The 24492-nt window shown below is 39.5% G+C and overlaps 1 protein-coding gene and 1 pseudogene across 9 annotated transcripts in view; both read right to left on the bottom strand.

The window, feature by feature from the left end:
- Positions 1 to 24492, bottom strand: part of AMBRA1 (autophagy and beclin 1 regulator 1) — a 172037-nt gene that overhangs the window by 26202 nt on the left and 121343 nt on the right. For all 9 annotated transcript variants that reach the window (XM_024558712.3, XM_024558715.4, XM_024558714.4 and 6 more), the window contains 3 exons: positions 16429 to 16539; positions 3179 to 3367; positions 1976 to 2130 (listed from right to left, as the gene is read on the bottom strand). In XM_024558712.3, the coding sequence (XP_024414480.2) occupies positions 1976 to 2130; positions 3179 to 3367; positions 16429 to 16539 (455 nt within the window). The remainder of the gene's footprint in view (positions 1 to 1975; positions 2131 to 3178; positions 3368 to 16428; positions 16540 to 24492) is intronic.
- On the bottom strand, positions 15991 to 16135 carry LOC112303517 (small nucleolar RNA SNORA48; annotated as a pseudogene).

Below are 24492 nucleotides of genomic sequence, written 5' to 3'. Positions count from 1 at the left end.
ACCACATCCCCTCAGCAGACTTCTCCAAATGCATTCCCTGAGCTGCCAGCCCCATATGTGACAACATCTTGGCTCCCACCCTGTAGTTGTTTGCCCTTAGCCAGGAGGTCGGGTAACAGCCCTGGCTTCCGGAAGAGACTGGAGATGTCCATTAGTGTTGACGAAATCAGATCCTGTCTCTTAATGATGATAAACAATTATTCCGTAATTGGCAGGGTTAGAAAAACAGCTGTTGGGACCAGGATTCTAGGTAGTAAAAAGCAGACAACAGGTATTTTTACCATCCAAATATGCTTAAGATAAGCAAAATAAGAGTATTTAAAACTACAATTCAACTTCTACCCTCAAATACCTAGATAAGGAAATAGGCTTGATGAACTCTCCACAAAATCCTCTCCTGATCAATGTCAAATACTGTATTTCTAGTCATATGGACTCCAAGATCAGAACTTCCCTGCCATTATGATGTCACGAGTAGAGGATGCCTTGATTCAACCCTTTCAGAGCCATGGTGGGTCATCGCTGGTTCTGCTAGTTACCACTGAGAAATGATAAGGAGGACACTTTTCTTGAGAATCTCTTTCATTCGCATAGTTTCTGCTAAATGTCAGCTTCCCCATTAGGTATGCAGACTTCGTAAAGATAAAACAGACAAGATCTTGCTCTCAAGGAGTGCACAGTCCAAGACAGGAGAGAAACATGGAAACAAATAATTGCAGTATGGTGTGTTGAGGGTTAACACTAGCGTGTCTACTTGGTATAGTGGTGGCACGGGAGTGATCAATTCTCTTTAGGAAGGTTCCACAGAAGGGGAAGAGCTTGGGGGCAGTTGGGTTTGAGGAGTGGAGAGCAGTCCCGGTAAAGGCACACTAGCAGGAAAGAGCCTTGTTAAATTCAGGGTGCTTGGAAAGTGGCTCAATGGAGTTGAATAGAGGGTCCCTGTAGGAGGTACAAGGGAGAAGAGGGTAAAGACCAGGATGGATACCAGGGTGGAAGCCACCACACCATGTACTGGGTCCAATCTCTAGGTTTTTCTTTAAAACAAATGCTGCCCATTCCAGGCATTCATAAGCATCTACAGGCATAGCACTAAATGGGGGGCCCTGAGGGATATGTCCTTAAGGAGCTTAAACCAAACCTAATTGGGTGGATTAAACACACACACCACACAGCTAAAGAAAATACAAAACAACACATAAACAAGTGCATAAAACTACAAATGGCACAGCACAAAGTGCTAAGGGAATTCACAGGTCTTAGCTTGACACAGAGCTTAAATACCATTTAATTAGAGAACTGTTCAAATGCTTGGTTCCCCTAGAAAAAACCCTGGTCAAATGAGCACCCTCTGGGATGTAAGAAGCTCAGTCAGAAACCAGTCTAGCTGAGTCCAGAAAGCCACTAGCCCCACAATGCCCGGAAGGCTTTTGTGGCCACACAAGAGATCCACCTCAGACAAGAAAGGGTCCTAAGTAGGACCCTTCTCTTCTGGTGAAATGGACGGGGGCATGGTGAAGAGCACAGCAGCTGCCCACAGTCCTCATCTTCCATCATGGTTACAGCCCACAGAAAAGGACATTTCATAGTATACTGTCTATTTTTATAGCTTGCTTTCTCAAAAAAAAATATTGTTTTAAATAGGCATAAACATAATATTGGGATCTTTATGTATCTCTAGACTAAAGGTCTCATGTTGAGGTAAGAAGTACTCAATTTGGTCTTTACCTAAAGATTCTTTCAGGCCTCTGGGGAACTCAGCTCATGATCTAGGGTGTGAGAAAGCCCCTGCCTTTTAATATTCCAGAGCTTCCAAAAGTAAAGCCTGCTGGTCATGGATGGGCTGACTGGAGTCTTCCCTCGTGCCTTCTGAGCGTGATCTCTCTGGTCCTGGCCAGGAGATCACCCGTTGTCCTTCATTACCCTGCCAAGCCTAGAAGAGTTGCCACAGGCTGAAGGCACAAGCAGTGACACTCACCCTCATGGAGGTCTCGCCACCATGGGCCTGTTGTAGCCTGAAGACCTGGGCCACCATGTGCTCTGTGGAAGGGTGCAGCAGGATCCTTCGTGAGGCCAAGCCCACCATTACGTACCGGCCCATTGGGGACAGGCTCACCGAAATGGCATTGGGACCTGAGGGCCAAGAGAAGAGAGACATTTTCCAGAGTTCTTGCTATTACAAGGAAATAATTCTTCCTCCTACTCTTTTCTTTCTCTCTAAACTACATCTTCATTTGGTCATCACATAGGACTGTAGTGAGGAGTATAACGAAAAGACATGTCAAGTACCAAGTACAGTGTTTGACATATAGAAAATACTTAGTAAATGTTAACCATTATTATAGAATCCATAACAGACTCACATTATTAAAAAATTGGTATCATACTGTAAATACTATTTTGAAATCTAATATTTGCACTTCACACATTAAGAACATTTTCCATTATTAAACATTGTAAAGGCCAAATGGTATTCTATCCTATCAATCCACCATCACTTACTTAAGCAATTCGTCACAATTTGACAGTTTTCTCCATGATAAGGAATAGTACTGTATATAAATCTTTCTACAGTTTTCTTTCTTTTTTAAAAAAAAGACTTTATTCATTTATTTTTAGACAGAGGGGAAGGGAAGGAGAAAGAGAGGGAGAGAAGACCAACGCGTGGCTGCCTCCCACGTGGCCCCCACCGGGGACCCGGCCCACAACCCAGGCATGTGCCCTGACAAGGAATCAAACCAGTAACCTTTTGGTTCATGGGATGACGCCCAACACACCGAGTCACACCAGTCAAGGCTGTATAATTTTCTTATGATTTCCTTAGAAATGAGATTACTGGATCAAAGAAAACATACATTTTTGGGGCTTTTAATACACAATGCCAAACTGCCTTACATGAGTGTGCCCACTTCCCCAAGTCATGAACAAAGCTCCTCCCTTATTCCTGGCCATCACAACAAGGAGTATATCACTGATGCTATCGCAGCAGGGAGGACTTTTATCCTAAGCATCTTTGGCAATGCTACGAGGCAGGACTCCTGCAAAGCAATCTTCCTCTGGTCAGTGCCCCAGTGAGGCAGTATGTGACCATTACTCCCACCTATACCTTGCATCTCCTAGGAATGCTCATGCCAAGGTACCAGCATCCCTCTGTCACTAGATTGGGCTTCCTATCCCTTACCAAAACGCTTGGTGTAGAGCATTTCACCCAAGTTGTGGGGGGCCAGGGAGTACACTGCCAGGATGCCTTCATCGGGAAAGCCCCTTTGGCTGCTAGGGATGAAAGCTGCCAGAAGCTGGCCATCTGCAGAAATGTCACAGCTGGCATCATTGTAGATCTTGCAGTTCTGCACCAGCACATTCACGGAGGCTGCATCAAAGAAAGAGGGTAAGAATGTTAGAAGTTGATGGCGTGAAAAATTCTGGGTCAAGAAATTTGGGGGCTTTCTTAAGGGCCTGAACCCTCTCTGGAAACGTTACAGGCTGCTTAATCAAACTAAAGTGACATGTAACAAGAAATACAAAAGAGAATAAAGATGTCTCCCCTACCACTTTATTTAAAAAGATTTTATTTATTTATTTTTAGGCAGAGAGAAAGGGAGGAAGAGAGAGAGAGAGAGCAGGATCAATATGTGGTTGCCTCTCATGCACCTCCTACTGGGGTCCTGGCCTGCAACTCAGGCATGAGCCCTGATTGTTAATCAAACCGGCAATGCTTTGGTTCACAGGCCAATGCTCAATCCACTAGTCACACCAGCCATCTCCTCTACCACTTTAATAGGAAACTACAGATAGTCAATACAACTACGACCACTTGCCGAGTCTTAGTTCACAATTCGGAAACATCACTTGAGAGATTAGGTAAGAAAAAAGTTATTATTATAAATTGTTCCTGGAGAGCCACTCAGCAGCTTTGGTAGTCCAAAAGATCAAAACCAGGATGAATAAAAATGCAAACCCACTGATTCCAAGGAAAAGGCGATGATACAGGTAAAGACTCATATTCTATACCTGCTTTGTGACCTTGAAGAAGAAACTCAACGCACAGGTTTTTGTCTTCCTTTCTCATTTAAGAGACGGAACATTTATGGACATCTATCTTCTGGACAGCTCCTTGCTAATACTAACTCCGAACTCCATAAGACAAGATAAAGAGAAACAAAGCCTGGCCCTGACTGGATGGCTGGTACTCTTTTCATTTCTCACTATGCTCTATGCCTTATCCTTACTGCAAGCCAGTCTCCATGGGCGGCCTCAGTCTGCACTTGGCAGTTACCAAAAATTAAGCATGGGTCAGCTAGGCAGCAGGCTCAGTATGAGGGAGTGGGGTGGGGCGCGGGGGAGGAATGTCTGCAGGTGAAGAGAATCTGCTCCCCATGAAGTGGGACTGTGCCTGTACGCTTTGTTTCGGTTTTCATTTGAATCCTTCTCCAAGGCTCACTGTGCAATTGCATGCCAGGAAGAAGCGTCTTGCCCTTGATGTGAGCCTGGAACCAGAGTGCTCATATCATGGTACAAGCAGAACAACACAACACATCCAAAGGGACCAAGCTACTTTGGGCTTTGTCTCATTTAGGTCTACTTTATATGCACATGCACAGAGACTACTCCTCTTATTTGAAGAAGATTACTTGGATGTCCTGGGGTCCTGGGGACCCAAGGAAGCACACATCAAGGCACATCATAATTGCATTACCCAAGATTAACAATAAGGAGAGAATCTTAAAAGCAGCAAGAGAAAAGGAGACAGTTACCTACAAAGGAGTTCCCGTAAGACTGTCAGCTGATTTCTCAAAAGAAAACTTGCAGGCAAGAAGGGGCTCGAAAGAAGCATTCAAAGTCAAGAATGGCAAGGACCTATAACCTAGATTACTCTATTCAGCAAAGCTTTCATTAGAATGGAAGGGCAGATAAAGTGCTTCCCAAATAAGGTCAAGTTAAAGGAGTTCATCATCACCAAGCCCTTATTATATGAAATGTTAAAGGGACTTATCTAAGAAAAAGATGATCAAAAATATGAACAGTGAAATGACAACAAACTCACAACTATCAACAACTGGACCTAAAACAAAAGCAAACTAAGCAAACAACCAGAACGGGAACAGAGTCACAGAAATGGAAATCACATGGAGGGTTATCAGTGGGGGGAGGCAGGGAGGCAAGATGGGGGAAAAGGTACAGGGAATAAGAAGCATAAATGGTAGGTACAAAATAGACAGGGGCAGGTTAAGAATAGTATAGGACATGGAGAAGCCAAAGAACGTATATGTACGACCCATGGACATGAACTTATGGTGGGGGAATGATGGTGGGAGGAGGGTAGAGGGTAATAAAGGGCAGAAAAAAAAATGGGACAACTATAATAGCATAATCAATAAAATATACTTAAAAAAAAGAATCAACCAATGAATGTATAAATAAGTAGAGCAACAAACTCATGTTTCTCTCCACCCACCCCCAACAGCAATACATAAAAATAAAATAAAATAAAATAAAATAAAATAAAATAAAATAAAATAAAATAAAATAAAGCAAAGCAGAAATACTTTTCAGGGGCCTTGAAGCATATGGGATCAGGGACTCCCAGTGAGTTCTAAAACCCTATAATCATCCCCCTTTCCCTGCGTGTTGCTAAAAGAACCACAGAGATGACAGAATAGATTTAAAAAAAAAAGACATGAGAACACATTGATTAGGCTATTGTGCCAACTCTGGGGGGCTGATACCAACAGTACCATTACGCATAAAACCGAGGAGGGACTACAAGGATGGTTCTGTTTGCTAACTAATAAAATAATAACATCCAAATACTCACTGCTATCACCATTAGGGCTCTGTACTGCTCATCTTCCAACCCACCATCTGCTCTAGCCTGCATGGTTAGATTTATCTAGTTAGCACAGAGGCTGTCTGCTCCTTATTCAGGGTCCCAAGCTTGTTGCCAAGAAGATGACAATCTCCTCCTCCTTCCCTGGATTGACACATGATTCCATTTGGGGATACAGAACCAAAAGAACTGTGGGAAGCTTCAGGAGTGCATCCATCTTGGTTTTCTAACCTTGATTTGGCACAACTCTTAGACAATAAAATGACAGTTTAGACAATAACCATCAAAGGCAGGGAGAGAAGCAAAGTAAAGAGAACATATTAAGTAGGACATGAAAATAAATAGGGAAGGAGATGGGATGCTGTGGACTTTGAAACAGCTTTGCAGTTACTATTTTATCCACATTTAATGTCTAAAAAAATGCATGGTGGGTATTTTATGAAAGTAAGCTTTTCTATCTTGCTGTTACAAAGATCTAGCTCAAGTGTGTTAACATGCAATTCAGTCAAACATATAGAGCCTACAATGACTTTCAAAATGCACTACCAACATAAAAAAATGCATTGTACTGCTTACTGTCATATTAATTTCTAAGAGTGGCCAGGAAAGGGGAAGAGAGTACATGTAAGGTTTTCCTTTTTCTGGAAAGCTTGGCTTTAAGCCCCTGAAAAACTGGGCACATAAAACAAAAAGCATTTGTCAGTCTCAAGTCCAAGCCACTGTGTTTGTGTCTGTACTATATTATGATCATTCTGAGTCAACAGCCATCTCACAATTTGTCCCCTCCCTGCAACTCCATCCAATTTCACAACTGCTCCCCATTACAACAGTGAGCTCACAGATCTGCATGTAACAAATGAAAAGAGAATGCTGAAAATTAAAACAGAGCCTCTCCAACAGCATGTCCTGCTTCTGAAATTGTGCAGCTAGTGTCTAGCTTTCACTTCCACCCTAATGAAGGGGATGAGGTAGGCGCTCAGTGATTTGGTAGTTTCATTTCAGTGAGCTCTGGGTGGTGTGTTTACAATCTCATTTTTATTTCAAAGCTCCAATTAGCATCTTACATTTGCTGCTTTCTGTCTATTAATTTCCCACATGGAAATGGAAATGTTCAGTTACAATGGTGAGTGGTCAATCCTGCAGTTCTCTCGTGCAGCTTCTCAGCAGGGCGAAATTTTGATCAGTTAGTTTATACAAGGAGAGATTTCTTAAATCTCTGTTACTAGTTTTTGGGGGGCCACAGGAAGAAATGCACTAATGACAAGGACAACTCATCCTTTTCGACTCAACAATAATGTAAGCAGGGAGAGAAAAAGGTGAAGTGAAATGTAGCCGAATATGCTGGAGACCTCTTACCACTAGAAATCTTTGTTCCTCTCCCTGCCTTGCCTTACCACAGTGGTTGTCAAGCATCAGCCCACATCAGAATCATCTGAAGGGCTTATTAAAAACAGTGCCGGGCTAAGGCTTCAGAATTTGCATTTCTAACAAGTTTCCAGGTGTCTGATGCTGCTGGTCTGGGGCCAAACTTGAAAACTTCTGCCTTACCAACAGTCCTTGATCCCTAGCCTGTAGATCCAGCAACCTGCCCTTCCCTTAAAAGTAAAACGGGAAGAACGATGATGGAGCCATTAGCTGTGCAGCAGAGAATGGAAATAAAGGCTAGGAAAGAAAGGATTTTTCAAATCAAAACTGCTTAAGAGCTGCTGTGGGGCAGCTCCAGGGGAGAAAAAAAATGACACAGAAGACAGCAGGAAGCCATGTTCCAGACTCTGCAATGTAATCTCCTTCTAATTATAAATGATTTCCAAGTGAAAATGCCCTAGCAGGGAATGGGAGGGGTTAGAAATACTGATGCCTAAAGGAACAGATGGCTCTGCCTTCCTATCAGTTCCATAAATTATAAACAAACACCTTGTACAAAGATTGATTTATAGCCTGTTGCTGGCCAGCCAGTGAGGTCATGGGAGTGATTAGCAGGTGCAGTGCTTTTGCAAATGCAAAACCAAAAGGGGTTTAAATCAGCAGGAAACTTCTTGGCTATTCCGGGGTCCCTCCTATTTCAGAATTAGGCCTCCTGCACAGAGAGCTCCAGGTGACACTATACGCACTCCCCAAAGGCACCAGCTACTACATCCCTGCAGTGTGATATGCCTCATCCCACTCAGGGCATCCTAGTGACCAATGCAATTTACCCAACAAGAGGTGACTCTTAAAAGGTGAAATTCACAGTGAATCTAATGAGTTCCTTTTTTTTCAGGAAAACAGTTTCAAAGTTTTGCATTTCAGGACTTACAAACTTCTAAACTCTTTACAGATACTATTCCCACTGAAACGGGTGGCAAAAATGTTTAACTTAACTCCAGAAATGATCAAAACCATAACTAGTCTTTATTCAGACCAACGAGAAAATACAAGCAGTTAAGAGATAATGACAGGAACCCCAGGTAAAAGTGACTATCATTCTAGAGAGTGATAACATGAAAAGGAGCACTGGTTGTCAGCAGAGGTGCCCTAAACTCCTAGAATGCAGGCTTTCCCCAAAGTCAAAACTCTAAGAAAAACAGGGCACTTTTAAAAGCAGAATTCTCACACCACACGATTTAAGTGAGGGAGAAGGTGAGCCAAACCAAATGAGTCAACCTGGTCGTACATGATGCTCCCTGATTAACTCAGGTTTTTCAGGAGCCATGATCAAAGAAAAGATGTAAGAAGAAACACAGAGGAGAATGATAGGAAGCTGTAGCTGGAACGAGCTCAGACGCTTGTACAAAAAATGTATGTTAAAGGCATCCAAAAAGGTCTTGTGAGATATGCTACTAGCACATTCAATGCCTTTGTTCTTCTGAATATTTTGCCTTTCTCTCAAGGAAAATGATCTCCAACTGGGTAGAAACAGCATGCTTAACAAGGATCAGAAGCCCATTACAGATAAGGCAACAAGTTAAGGAAGCAACGGTCTTGTTTACATGAATATAACTCTCCAGAGATGAAAACATGTTTTCCCAGACTACTGAAAACAGGGACAGGTGTGCCTTTAGAATTGTGGCCATACTCTCAAAGAATCACAGTGCAATTTCCAAGAAAAAGGCATGATAAAAATAGCTAACACTTACTGACTATTTACGATGGTAAATGCCAGGTATGATATTTACCAGAGTGTGTGATATGTATTAACTAATTTAATTCTCATAGCAATCCTATGAGGTTTGCAATTTTATCCTCATTTTGTAGACAAGGAAACACATTTTGTAGATAAGGAAACCATGTATGGAGAGATTAAGTAACCAAGGTCACAGTGCTAGAAGGTGGCTGAGCAGGGGATTTGAACCTGGACAGTTTAACTCAAGAGTTCATATGTTTGACCATCACAGGACAGCAGACAAGTAAAGTAATCAAAGAACTAACTCTTTCCGTGATTATGAAAAAAAAGAGAAGGAAAAAGAGTATCAGGACCAGACCTTTGTATAAAAAGTATAAGTACTTCCATGCCTTGGTTGGGTGGCTGAGTTGGTTGGAGCATTGTCCTGTATACCAAAAAGGTTGCAGGTTTGTCCCCAGTTGGGGTGTGTGCAGGAGGTAATCGATCGATGTTTCTCTCTCCCCTCCTCCCCCTTCCTTCCTCTCTCTCTAAAATCAATACATATATCCTCGCGTGAGGATAAAAAAAAAAAAACCAATAAGCAATTCTAATACTATTTAAACTGTTTCAGGCAAAGAAGAAAAACCGCCAAATTATAACACAAGTATAACACTGATACCAAAACCCATAGATTTTAGAAACAAGAAAAGGACAGATTCATCTCATAAATATCACTGAAATAAACTTAATTATTAGTGAGCTGAACATTAAGAGAACTGAACATTAAAGACTATACCATGAACCAGGGTAGGGTTTAAACAAGGAATGTAAGGATGGGTTCAACAGTACAGAATCTATTAACATAATGATCAAAGGAGAGAAAACACATGATCCTCTCCGTAGATGCAGAGAAGGCAGGACTAAATTCAATATCCATTCTTGATAAAAACCAAAAACAAAAACCCAACTCTCAGTAAAATACGACTAGATGACTTTCTTAAAATGATAAGCTATTTCTATCTAGTTCAACCCAAAAGCCAGCAACATGCTTACTGAGAAAAAGTTAGATGTTTTCCTGTTAAAGTCAGGAACAATACATGGATGACTGCTATTATTTAACATTGTTCTGAGGATAGCAGCCAATGCATTTAGACAAGAGAAAGAAATCACAGGTGTAAAACTGGGAATGGAGGAGGTAAAATTACTACTATTTATAGATAACATACTTAGAAAACCATGAGATTTAGATGATAACAACTAGTAAATAAACTCAGTAAGATAGTAAGCTTTTAAAAATAAGCTTAGCCCTGGCTGGTGTGGCTCAGTGGATTTTGAGTGCTGGCATATGAACTGGAAGGTCACTGGTTCAATTCCCAGTCAGGGCACATGCCTGGGTTTCAGGCCAGGTCTCTGGTTGGGGATGTGCAAGAGGCAATGACCCAAATTTCTCTGGCACATTGATGTTTTTCTCCCTCTTTCTCTCCCCCTTTCCCTCTTTCTAAAAATAAGCAAAAATAAAACCTTTAAAAGTAAGCTTATAACAATATATTTAAGAAATGGGTAGGATCAAATGAAGAAAACTTTTAACATTCCTAAGAATACAAGAGAAACTTGAAGAAACTGAAAATCATATCATGTTCTTACATTGGAAGATACAAAGATACTGAATCTCCTTAAGTTAATTTACAAAGTTAATGCAATTGCAATAATTCTACTAATAGGATTTTTTTCAGGGGGGAAAAAACAAAGCAGTTTTAAAGTCCATGCATAAAAACAAAAAATGCTTGAGCAGGCAGGAAAATTTGGATTAAAAAAATAACAAGAGGAGACTAGTCCTACCAGATTCTAAAACATAAAGCCTCAAAATGTAAACCCATGTGGTACTCTCACAAGAGTAATCAGACAGATCCTTGGAACAAAATAGCCTAGAAATGCATCTAAATATACACAAGAAGTTATTACAGGATGAAAGTGACATCCCAAATCAATGGAGGCAAATGGATTATTCTGTAAGTCATCTGGGACAAATGAGCAGCCATGTAAAGGGAAAAGTTGGGTCATACTTTGCTTCTTTGGGATTAGGTTAAATTTCTTGGTGAATCAAAGATTTAAATGTAAAAAACTAAAATATAAAAGTATTATCTGGTCTCCCTAATGATGACACAAAATCTAGGGACCATAAAAGGAAAGTTGGATAATTTTGACTACTTAAATAAGTTCCATGGGAAAAACAACCCCCAGCAAAGTCAAATACAAATGGCAACTAGGAAATTCCTCTTATAATTTTCTCATTTATAAGGCAGTCCTGTAAAACCGATAAGGAAAAGGCCAGCAACACAATAGAAAAACAGGTAAAGAAAGCACATGGATAGCCTTGACTGGTGTGGCTCAGTGGATTGAGTGCCAGCCTGTGAACCAAAGGGTCACTGGTTTGATTCCCAGTCAGGGCCCATGCCTGGGTTGTGGGCCAGGTCCCCAGTAGGGGGCGTGCTAGAGGCAACCACACATTGATGTTTCTCTTCCCTCTCTTTCTCCCTCCCTTCCCCTCTCTCTAATAAATAAAATCTAAAAAAATCAAGAAAGCACACAGACAAGCCAAGAAAAGGCTACTACACGCATGGCTCAGTGTATGAAGAAGCACAGAATCTGGTTTGTAATATGAGAAATTAAATGTAAAATACCTACATATTATTTTTTTTACTTACTAGATTTTCAGATATCAAAAATATGATACTACATTTTACAAGTAGAGTTTAGGCAAACAGGCACTCTCATAAACTGTAGATGGGAGTATAAATTGATTGGCATTACCTGCTCAGAGGGTGATTTAGCAATATCTACTAAAATCACAAATATACATACTCTTCCTCCCTAGGAATTTATCCTATAGACATACTTACACAAGTGCAAATGACAAACTGCATCATGGTTTGCATAACAAAAGACTGAATACAACCTAAGAGACCCTCATCAGAGAGGACTGGTTAAAAAATGATAGTACCTTTGAACAATGGCTTAGGCAATTAATTAAAAAGAACAACTAAACTCTTTATTATACACTGAAATGAAAAGATCAAGAATATTGTAAAGTAAAGAAAGCGAAGTGCGGAAAGAAGCATGTATAATATGCTGCCATTTGTGTTAAACAGATGGTGGAAAAACAGTCATTTGTATTTGCTTATATATACAGTAGTGTGTGTGTGTGTGTGTGTGTGTGTATAAAATATTCTTGAAAAGACATATAAGAAACTGTTTACTATGGTTGCCTGTGGGGAGGAGTGGTGGGTAGCTGGAAGCAGGGCCGGTAAAATTTTCACTGTATAACCTTTTCTATTTTTAAAATTTTTGAATGATGAATGTATTTCAAATCATAGTATTTTAGAGTGCCATAAACAAAGTAAAAAAAATAAAGCAACAACATAACTGAAAATAAACTACAGTGAACAAGACCTGGGCCAGAAATACAGAGATGAACAAGCAAACTGGTATTTAATAAGGGTAAGGGTGGACTGCAGTTGATTCCCAGCAGAATGAAAGAGCAGATTATTGAACATGAGGGTTATAAGTACTTAGAAATGATTGCTACTGAGGTGTCACTAAGAACAGGACACGAAAAATTAGTGTCACTTTCGTTGTCTGATAAGAATATCAAGAGTGGCATATTGGAAAATGCCACAGAGAATTATCTTGATTATTTTAAAGCATCTGACAAAATCTTCTAATACCTTGTAGATGAGCTAGAAAAATGTGGGCTTCAGATGTGAACACTCAGCCCAGGCTGCTAATTCATGAACCAGAATCGACATAGAGGAAGTCCACAGTAACATACCACAAGGCTTGATGCAATGTCCTAATTGATCCACCATTTTGCTAGTAATCCAAAGGAAGACAGAGAAAGCATGTTCATAAAGTTAGTGGACAATGTAAGACTGAGAGAAAAAAAATGACTCAAAAGTTCAAACAGATGTTGAGAGACAAGAACTAGGAGTTGCAATTGACACTATTAAGACAAAAAAAACTGCTTTGGTTTTTTAAGATTCAAAATGCACAAGTAACTAACTACAGGATGGTAGTACCCTGGTTTGTTAATTATCAAAGCATTTTAAGTTACTGCAAACTCAGTAATGGCTTCAGAAAAAGACTGCTGAAACCTAAGGCTGAACTAAAACAGTCTAAGGCACCAGTGTACTATGCATTGGACAGCTCTCACCTAGAGCTTTTTATCTGTTCTGGCCCCCCAAAACTAAAAGGGAAGATGAGCAGAATTTGTCAAGGACATGGACACCAGACCAGTTAAAGTCTGGCCTGAAAAGAAAGATTTAAAGGGAAATTGCAGTTTATCTTCAAAAAGATTGGAAGTCTGTCACTAAGAAGAAGCATCATTAGCCCTGGCTGGGTGACCCAGCTGGTTGATGCATCATCCTGTACACCAAAAGGTTGCGAGTTCGATCCCCAGTAGAGACACATAGAAGAGGCAACCAATTGATGTTTCTCTCTCATGTTGATTTCTTTTTTTTTAATTGTATTTTTATTGTTTATGCTATTACAGTTATCCCTACTTTTACCCTCTTTGCCCACTTCCACCCAGCACCCCCTCTGCTGTCCGTGTCCATGGCTCATACATATATGTTCTTTGGCTACTCCCTTCACCTTCTTTCATCCCATACTACCCTCCCCTCCAACAACTGTCAGTATGCTCCATGTGTCTATGCTTCTGTTTCTATTTTGTTTGTTAGACTTCATATACAAGTGAGATCATATGGTATTTGTCTCTCACTAACTGGCTTCTTTCACTTAGCATAATTCCAGGTCTATCCATGCTGTTGCAAAAAGTAAGAGTTCCTTCTTTTTTTTATTGCTGCATAGTATTCCACAGTGTAAATGCACCACAGCTTTTTTATCCACTGATGGGCACTTAGGCTGTTTCCAGATCTTGACTATTATAAATAATGCTGCTACAAACCTAGGGGTGCATATACTCTTTTTTTTTAAAATAAAGATTTTATTAATTTACTTTTAGACAGAGGGGAAGGGAGGGAGAAAGAGAGGGAGAGACACATCAGTGTGTAGTTGCCTCTCATGCAGTCCCTACTGGGGACCTGGCCTGCAACCCAGGCCAGGAATAGAACCAGTGACCCTTGGGTTCACAGGCCAGTGCTCAACCCACTGAGCCACACCAGCCAAGGCCGCATACATTCTTTTGTACTGGTGTTTTGGAATTCTTAGGGTATATTCCCAGAAGTGGAATTGCTGGGTCAAAAGGCAGTTCCATTTTAAATTTTTTGAGGAACTCCATAGTATTTTTCATAGTGGCTGCACCAGTCTGCATTCCCACCAACAGTGCACTAGGGTTCCATTTTCTACACATCTTTGCAAACACTTGTTTGTTGATTTATCAATGATAGCCATTCTGACAGGTGTGATCTCACATCGATTTTTCTCCCCTCACCCTTCCTCTCCCTCTAAAATCAATAAAAACATATCCTTGGGTGGAGATTTAAAAAAATTTTTTTAAAAAGGCATCATTAGACTTATCCTGTGGAGATTCAAAGGTAGAACTAGGACCAACAGAAGGAACTGACAGCTTGGTACAAGAAATGGTGACTTAATACAAGAAAGAAGATCTTAGCCAGGGATTTAGCAGTGATGGATTAGGCATTTTCATCACAGTGTGAATTATCATCAGAAGTTCTCAAGCAGATGAATGGAAGTGCCCATGATACATACAATAAGGCGTTAATTTCCAACAGTTATAAGGAATTCATACAACTCAACACCAAAAAAAGGCAAACAATCCAGTTAAAAAATGGGCAGAGGACCTGAATAGACACTTCTTCAAAGGTGACATACAGATGGCCCATAGACATATGAAAAGATGTTCAACATAACTCATCATGAGAAAAATGTGATTTGAAACCACACTGAGATTATCATCACCTCACACCTATCAGAGTGGCCATTATCAATAAATCAACAAACAAGTGTTGGCAAAGATGTGGAGAAAAGGGAACCCTAGTGCACTTAGTGCAAATGCAGACTGGTGCAGCTACTATGAAAAATACTATGGAGTTCCTCAAAAAATTAAAAATGGAACTGCCTTATGACCCAGAGTTTCCACTTCTGGGTATACATCCCCCAAAATACAAAACATTAATTTGAAAGAATATATGCATCCCTATGGTCACTGCAGCATTACTTACAATTGCTAAGATATGAAAGCGATCCATGCGCCCATCAACAGATGAGTGGGTAAAGATGCCGTGATACATACATACAACGGAATATTACTCAGCCACAAAAAGAATGAAACCTTAACATTTGCGACAGCATAGAGGACCTCAAGAGTATTATGTTAAGTGAAGTAAGTCAGGTACTGTATGATTTCACTTATATGTGGAATCTAAAGAGCAAAATAAATGAACAAACAAAATAGAAACAGAATCATAGATACAGAGGACAGACTGATGGTTGCCAAAGGGGTGGGGAATTGGGGGGCTGGCTGAAAAAGGTGAAGGGATTGAGAAGTAAAAATTGGTAGTTACAAAACAGTTACTTGGATGTAAAGTCCAAATAGGAAAAACAGCCAATAATATTGTAATAACTATGTATAATGCCAGGTGGGTACTTGAAAAACCAGGGGGACCACTCTGTAAAGTATGTGATTATCTAATCACTATGCTGTACATCTGAAACTAATACAAAGTAATATTAAATGTAAAAACAAAGAAAAGAAATATTCAGGTAGAGGCTGATCTGCCACTTCTCAGGAAATGTGTGAGAGTCCGTCATTACACAGAAAGTGAAATGTCTGAAATGTCATGGTTCCAATTCAACAACTGGGACATGGGACTGCGGACCTCCCTAAAGGCTGGGAAACAAAGACTGTCAGATGGACGTATTTGTAAACATATGTGTAAACATATACACAGGTCAATCATGATCTTTCACTCCACTCCATTCAGTTCTGGATTAATAAATGAGTTTAACATCACTATAGTCTTTCCTCAAGGGTCACAAGGTCAGCTTTCTGTTCCTATACTCCTTTCTCTTTCTCTCAGTTCCACCTAAACTTTTTTTTTTTTTTAAATGTGCCCCAGCATGAACCAGCTCTGGCCAACCAACGCAGGCAACAAGTTAGGATGAACTAAGGACTGTACAATTGCTTTGCCCCCGACTGATATAAGAGCAACACCACCCATCAGGTGTGTCCCCGCCCACTGCCAGGAGGTTCCACCTCAACTTTTAGGCTTTAAACAATGAACTACTTGTCAGGAAACTTCTCAGGGCACAGACATCTTCGTTTCTGTGTCCACCTTAGCATTGTTCCTAGTAGTATACCTACCACTGTTTGCTGCTCTATATATGTTTGGTGAATTGCTTAACTGAGAGAGAGAGAAATGGCACATGGTAATCAGCTCCTCAATGAGATGATGAAAAGTCTAGTGTACATGGGTTTCTGAGTTCTGGCTCACCAGTAAGAGATACCCTTTCCACCAGTACCCCAAGTTCTACCTTGGCTTACCATTACTGATTTCTGGGAGGTCAAATTTAGTGAAGTCCCACCACTGGAGCCGGTAGGTAGTATTGGCAATATTACTGGCCACAGCAGACTGTCCATCACCAATCACTGCCCCTGATGGGGGAGAAGACAAAGAGAGCACATTACAGCATTTATCTACTTGTCTCTACTGAGAATGTAAGTCAATACAGTACTGTGATTACAAGAGAAGAACCATACTAAGGTTGAAGAGGGCCAGCGAATCCCACCTGTCAAGTCCCTATGTCAAAGAGAAACCAGACATATTTGTAAACAACAATTCTACGTGGAAATATGGCCCCATTCATCAGCCCCTCCCATTATTAGCATTTACTTGTGCCAACAATGTGGCAGATACTGTATATATCCTGTCTAGTAAGCTCACAATCTAAAAGACACAGATGAATTTTCATAAAAATACGAGAAACAATAAGTGAAAAAAAAGTGAGGGGTCACTATTAACACAGAAAAGCATTTTAGTCCCAGGATGTCTTTGTAGTAAGCAGCACTCTTTGGGAGAAAGCATCTCCTCCTTAATATATTGACCTCCCTAATAAAATATCTCAAAAGGAGGCTTCCTCCAGGGAAGAGGCAGTCACCACACAACTGACTGGGATAGATAGAAACAGTAAAAAACAAATGAGGCAATATTTGCTAATTTCTTCTGTACCCCTCTCATGCAACAGCAGAAATTTATAAGCCTAGTTTTTCAGCATCAAAATATTTTTATTAAGACAATATTTTATAATGCCACCCCTCACCCCACCCCACGAGAATGTCCTTGAATCCAGATTTACTTGTAACATCTCACAGTTTAACTTTCCCTGAGATATATACTTCTGTATGACATGTTTCCCTTGGTTACCAATTAAATAAAGAATGGATTTTTTTTATAACAGTATGACACTTTAATTTGCAGTTGTATTTCATTTACATGAACATGTCATTTCCTCCTCCTCCTTCCAAGGTGCATTTCATACACAACCACCCTTCTAATCAGACAGAGCCAAACCCTCTTAGGAGAACATCCTTGTATGCTCGACAACCTAAATGGCATTCTCTGCTGCAAATCAATTCCTACTTGGAGAAACTAAACTTATTAGAGCTTACTAGCTTGGGACAGTGGACAATTTTATACCTGCATTCTTCAGTATCATTGTATTCCTCTTCTGCATATCACCACAAAAGGGTCTTGTCATCTGTTTCTTCTTTTTTTTTAACTTTTAGAGAACTGCATTTATTGCTCTGCTATTCCTGGTGTTTTCCAATTCTTTCCTCAAATGGTCAAGAGATTGTTCAGAGAGACAACGTTTTCTATACAAGCCATGAAATATTAGAAAAGTACTCTTCTCTAGTTGCTGCAGGCCATGGCATGAGAAGACTTCTCAACATTAGTTTACTGATGGCGTTCTCATCCCAGTTTCAATTTGTAAAGAAAGGTACAAATACTGTAACAGCTCATTTCCAAGATGGTGATTCTTCTAGGTTATTAGTTCTCAACATGGGCATTACTGCCCTCATGGGGATGAAAACTAGCTCATGGGAGAAAAAATCTCAGTACAATTGCTAGTTCCCCTCTTACATAATGTGGTATATAAACAGATATACAGCATATCTGTGATATTAAAATTTCATGGGCATAGAGAAGATTAGAAAAAATGTATCTAAAAAGGCTCCTCAGGAGGATAATAATGAGAGGTTGAGAAATACTGTTCTAGAGAAACAATACCCCCCAAACAATATCCTCTTTGAAATCTTACAGATTCGAAGACATAAACCCAAGTGGTCATGGTTTCCCTAAAGCCCAAGGAAGACAGTATTTGGGGGTGCTACCAATGAGTCCACTGACCTCAAACCCCTATCGAGGGTCCTATGGCACATCCCTCAAATGAGGTAAATACCTGCCCTTCCTGTTAACCTTTATAGAAAATTCAATAACAATTACATCTGATGGAAACTTTTGCAAACTTCTGGGTCACGAGGAGGTTAAGATTCTTGTAGGACTTTCTTAATAGGAACTTTCTTGATTTTTATAGGTCTCCTTGATAATTAAAACCATTTTTTAATTCTAAGGTCTTCCCAGGACTACATCTTCACCTTCATGGCCAGAGGCCACTAAATGTTTGGGTTTTTAATAGGGTGACACTTTTCTTCCTGATGTTCTCAGCACTCTGGCACTACTGGCAGAAACAGGCTTGGTTGGCTTGCACTTCCCAGGACAGAATTATTCAGTTTCACTCTCACCCAAGCTCAATTCCACTGAGCTTATGAACTGTTTCCCTGGCTTGCTTATCTGATGGTTGGCATCTCCATTTGACCACTCATCTCTCTCAAATTACTTTAGTTCCTTATCATTTCCTTCCACTTCTCATAGAAAAAAAAGCACATAACCTAAAATGGAAGAAGGTAAGTTGATTTTCTCAGTATATGATGAACAAAATGCAAGTTGCTAAAAGAAGGTTGAAAATAAACTGAAGAAACAAACCCCATATTCTAGGAGCTTAAAATATGGGAGACATGATGAGAGGTACGAACTGAAAAACAGTTAAGGAAAATACCAGATGCTTCACGAATTGTGGACCTGCAACTGGGAACACAAATGATTAAGACTCCCATTCACAGCTCTAGAAGCGTCCTGTGGATGCCTCAAGAAACGTCTCCCGGAGAACATCTGTGCAATAAAATAAATGTGTGTGGAAGAGACTGGGGAGGTGTTTTCTGCCAATAGTGCCAGAGTGCTGAGAGGCAAAGAAGCCTGGCACCAGAGAGAATCAGGTTTCAGTGCCATATAAACATAGATTAAGGAGCTAAAGACGCCAACAACAGAGTAGAGCATTGTCACCAGGTTCTCTTCTGCAAGAACTACAGGTAATCAAGCCAGTCTTTCAGAATTATCAGAAGGAAAAAGTATTACCCTATTAAAACACCCAACCATTTAGTAGTGCTCTGGCCACTAAGTTGAAGGTATAGGAAATGTGCCAGAATGAGTTAATGGACTGAACTACAAAGTATCTATACAGGAGGGATTTAACCTCAGAAACCAAATCCTGAGACTGCTTAGGGATTTCTGAGGCCACAAAGTTTTCTCAGTAACCAGAACGGAACAAGCCTCAGGTTTATCAACCTCCGCTGTTGATATTTGGGCCAGATGATTCTTTATTTAGGGAGGTGTGGTGGGTCTCGTGCATTGTAGGATGTATAGCAGCATGCCTGACTAATAATATGATACTACTACTACTACTACTACTACTACTACTACTACTACCACCACCACCACCTACAACTTATAGAGCTGTTGGGAGAACTTAGAAACAAATGTAATATGATGACAAATAGTAAGTATCTAATAAATGACCACTTTTAAAATTAATTTTGATAATTTACTCCAATCTCTGTATGCTTTTCCTCCATGGGTACAGCTCTGTAATCAACAACTCACAGAAGTCCTTTTGTAAGAGACTGGCCCAAATAATGCACCAGCACCAAGAGAAAGTACTGAATTTTAGAGTTATGGTTAAATGTCTAAGCCCTGCACTCTTTACCAAGTATGCTGTCAGTTTGTGAAGAGCCCACAAGGGAATTGAAACAGAAATCAGTAATAAAAAGATAACTGCAAAGCCCTAAAATACTTGGAAATTAAGCAACACTTTAAGTAACACATGGCTCAATGGGTTGGGCATTGTCCCACAGACCAAAAGGTCCCCGGTTTGATTCCAGGTCAGGGCACATGCCTGGGTTGCGGGCCAGGTCCCCAGTTGGGGGTGTGTGAGAGGCAAGTGATAGATGTTTCTCTCGCACACAGATGTTTTTCTCTCTCTCTTTCTCCCTCCTTTCCCTTCTTTCTAAAAATAAATAAAAAAATATTTTTTAAAATTATGAAAAAATATTTCGAGCTAAATGAAAATAAAACATTAAAATCTAGGGTGCAGCACAAGCAGTACAAAAGGGGATGTTTACCACACTGAATGAATATATTAGAAAAGAAGAAATATCTATTGTAAAATCAATAACTTAAGTGTCTACCTTAGGAAATGGAAAAAAGCAAATGAAACCCAAAGTAAGCAGAAGAAAAGAAATAAATAAAAATTAGACAGAAATCAATGAAACTGCAAACAAGAAATCAATAGAGAAAAAAATATTAATGAAAACAAAAGCTGGGAAAAAAAGAAAACAAAAGCTGGTTCTCTGAAAAGATCAATAAAATCAATAAACCTCTAGCCAGGCTAAGAACAAAAGAGAGGAAACGCAAATTATTAACATCAGAAAGAAAGGAGGGGTCATGACTACTGATCCTATAGACACTAAAAGGATAATGAAGGACTATGATAAACAAGGACACATGCAGATCTGATAACCTAGATCACAGGTGGCAAACACAAGGCCCAAGGGTCAATCCAGCCCTCCACCTTGTTTCTACCTGGCGGCAGTGCCAAGCTTCTTGCCCCTAGTTAAGGAGTAGTTACATTTATAGCAGCAGTCCTAAAATTACATTTGGCCCTTTGAAGGCAACCACGAGGCTGATGTGGCCACCAGTGAAAATGAGTTTGACACCCCTGACCTAGAAGAAACAGGCCAATTCCTTGCAAGACACTCTACCAAAATTTACACAAGAAGCAGCAGATATTATGAATAGGCCTATATCTATTAAATTGATTCAATCATTAATAACTTCCCAAGATGGAAAGCACGTAGGGCCAGGCAGGTTCACTGGAAAGTTCTGCCAAACATCTAAGGAATTCTATCAAATCTCTACATTCTGTTCCAGAAAACAGAAGTAGGAATACTTTCTGACTCATTCTATGAGGCCAGTGTTACTGCAATATCAAAACCAGGTAAAGACATTGAAGGAAAAAAACCCCTACAGATTAATATCTTTCATGAACATATACACAGAAGCAAAAATTCTCAACAACATATTAGCAAATCAAATCCAAAAAATGTATTAAAAAATGTATACATTATGATACAAGTGGGATTTACCCCAGGTGTGCAAGGCTGATTTCACTTTTGAAAATCAATTAATATAATCCACCACATCAACAGGATAAAGAAAATCTTATGATCATATGAATAGATACAGGAAAAGCATTTGAAAAAACCTGAGACCTATTCATGATAAAAACTATCAACAAACTAGGAAGAGAAAACTTCCTCAATTGGATAAAAGCCTACAGCTAAAATTATACAAGTGTATGGTGGCAAAGGATGATCTGACTGTGGGCAGTGGGCACACAATGCAGTGTGCAGACCACATGTCATAGAAATGTGCACTTGAAACCTTTATAATCTTATTAACTGATGTCACCCCAATAAATTAATTTTAAAAAAAGAAACTAACATTCAACCCTTGCTATAGCAAATGCTACATGCCAATTTTCAGAACAGTAGAAAATTTAACCATCCTTTTGCTTTCTTGAGTCATTAAATCTGTGGTGCTGATAAAAAATTAATAAAATAATAATAAAGTAAAATCATAGGTAATGTGAAAAACTGTATGCTTTTCCCCTGACTAGGAACAAACAAGGATATTTCCTCTTACCATTCCTCTTCAATATTGTACTGGAAGTCCTAGCTAGTGCAATAAAACAAGAAAAGTAATAAATAAGAGGTATACAGATTGGAGAGGAAGAAATAAAACTGTCTTTATTTACAGATGATATGATTGCCTATATAGAAAATCCCAAATAATAAAAAAATTAACTCCTGGAACAATTAAGCCATTATATCAAGGTTGCAGCATACAAGCTTAATATACAAAAAGTCAACTGCTTTCCTATACACCAGCAATGAGGAAATGGATAATTGGAATTTGAAATAAAAAATACAATACCATTTATATTAGACCAAAAGAAAAGAAATACTTAGGTATAAATCTTAAAAAATTATGCATAAGATCTATATGATGAAAACTACAAAACTCTGATAAATCACAAAAGACCAAAGAGATTTCCAGTAATATGGGGAAGATAGTCCCTGTTCATAGACAGGAAGACTAAATCATGTTAAGATGTCAACTCTTCCCAACTGGATCTATACAGTCAGTGTAATCCCAATCAAAATCCCAGAACACTACTTTGTGAATACTGACAAACTGATCCTGAAGTTTATCTGGAAAGGCAAAAATATCCAGAATAGCTAACACAATATGCAAGGAAAGAACACAGTTGGAGGACTGACACTATCTGACTTTATGTCTTACCCTATAGCTATAGTAATCAAGATAGTGAGGACTAGGCAAAAGAACAGAAAAATAGATCAATGGAACAGAATGAAAAGCCCCCAAATGACCCCACACAAATATAGTCAACAAGCCTTTGACAGAGGTGCAAAGGCAATTCAATAGAGAAAGAATAGTCTTTTCAACAAATGATGTTGAAACAACTGAATATCCACATGCCAAAAAAATGAATCTAGACACGAGCCTTACACTTTTCAAAAATTAACTGAAATTGAATCATAACCTAGACATAAAACAAAATACGATAATATTCCTAGGAGAAAATCTACATGACCTTGGATTGGGCAAAGACTTTTAAGAATAACACCAGAAGTACAATCCATGAGAGAAAAAGTTGATGAGTTTGACTTTAATAAAGCTCAATTTTTCTGTAAAATTAAGACTGCTCTATAAAAAATACACTATTAAAAAAAAATGAAAAGACCAGCAATACACTGGGAAAAAAATCTTTGGAAAATACTTATCTGATAAAGAACTGGCACCCAAAATATACAAATAGCACTTAAAATGCAAAAATAAAAAAAAGAACCTGACTTTGAAAATGGACGAAGTATCTGAACAGACACCTCACCAAAGAAAATACAAATGGCAAGGAAGCATATAAAAAGATGCTCAACATCATTGCCCCCTGGGTAATTGCAAATTAAAACAACAATGAGACTACTACACACTTAACAGAATAACTAAAATCTAAATGCTGATAATACCCAATGCTGAAGAGGATATGAAATAACAGGAACTCTCTTTCATTGCTGGTGGGAATACAAAATGGTATAACCACTTTGGAAGAGAGTTTGGCAGTTTCTTGGAAAACTAAATATATTCTCACCATATATGTTCCTTAGTATATATTCAAATGAGTTGAAAGCATATATCCACACATGCATATTCAGAGCAGCTTTATTCATAAGAGCCAAAACTTAGAAGCAACCAAGATTTAAGAGGAGAATGGATAAATTGTGGCACATCCATACAATGGAATATTATTCACCTCTAGAAATAAATGAGGCATCAGGCCACGAAAATAAGGCAGATTCATAAAAAGGTAGGAGATTTCTTGGCAAGTAGAATGGGAAAACTGAGACAGATAAATGGTCACGCAATTTATAGCCAGATGATAAATCTCAAGGTCTTGTCTTCCCCTAACCAAGGACACTTAGGAGCAAATGGTTTACACATTCTAGATCACGCTTGGGGCAGGCTAGCCTTGGTCCTAGTCCCTCTTTGGTGACATTCTTTGAAGGTGAAACTATCCAGAGAATGACCCTACTCCTTCTATAAGCTTATTTTGATTCATTAGCATATCAAAGGACACACATGGAAAGCTGATGAATATTTTGATGTAAACCTCCCCTAAAATTCCCCACCTTTAGAAAACAGATAAAAACCCTTAAGACAAAAGGCTCAGTGTGCACTCTCCCTTGAGCACACATGAACCCCCCCGCCCTTTCCTCAGGCATGTATCTTTGCTTTCTTTCTCCTGAGTTCTAAAGGTTCTCAGGAGACTTACAACCAGGTAAGCAGCAGGCAGCGGCATCTTATCCTGGGCTAACCTCCTGAACCTGTCTCCAAGGGCCATTCTTTTGCCTCTGTAACTTGTTTCCTGAGTCCACGTGGCCCAGCTGGCTCACTTCTTCTGTCTCTGTGACTGTCTTTCTAAACGGCTTAGGCAGCCTTGCCCAGACTCAACTCTTCCTCACGTTTCCAAAGAGCCAAGGCAGCTGTGCCTAGGCTCACTCCTGCTGCTGTGATCTTGCCTCTTCTGTTCCTTTATTTCACTGTCCCCAGCTTTAATAAATGTACTATCAAAA

The sequence above is a fragment of the Desmodus rotundus genome, chromosome 5 (assembly GCF_022682495.2).
Source record: "Desmodus rotundus isolate HL8 chromosome 5, HLdesRot8A.1, whole genome shotgun sequence".
Taxonomy (NCBI): Eukaryota; Metazoa; Chordata; class Mammalia; order Chiroptera; family Phyllostomidae; genus Desmodus; species Desmodus rotundus.
This window is presented reverse-complemented; position numbering and strand designations above follow the sequence as displayed.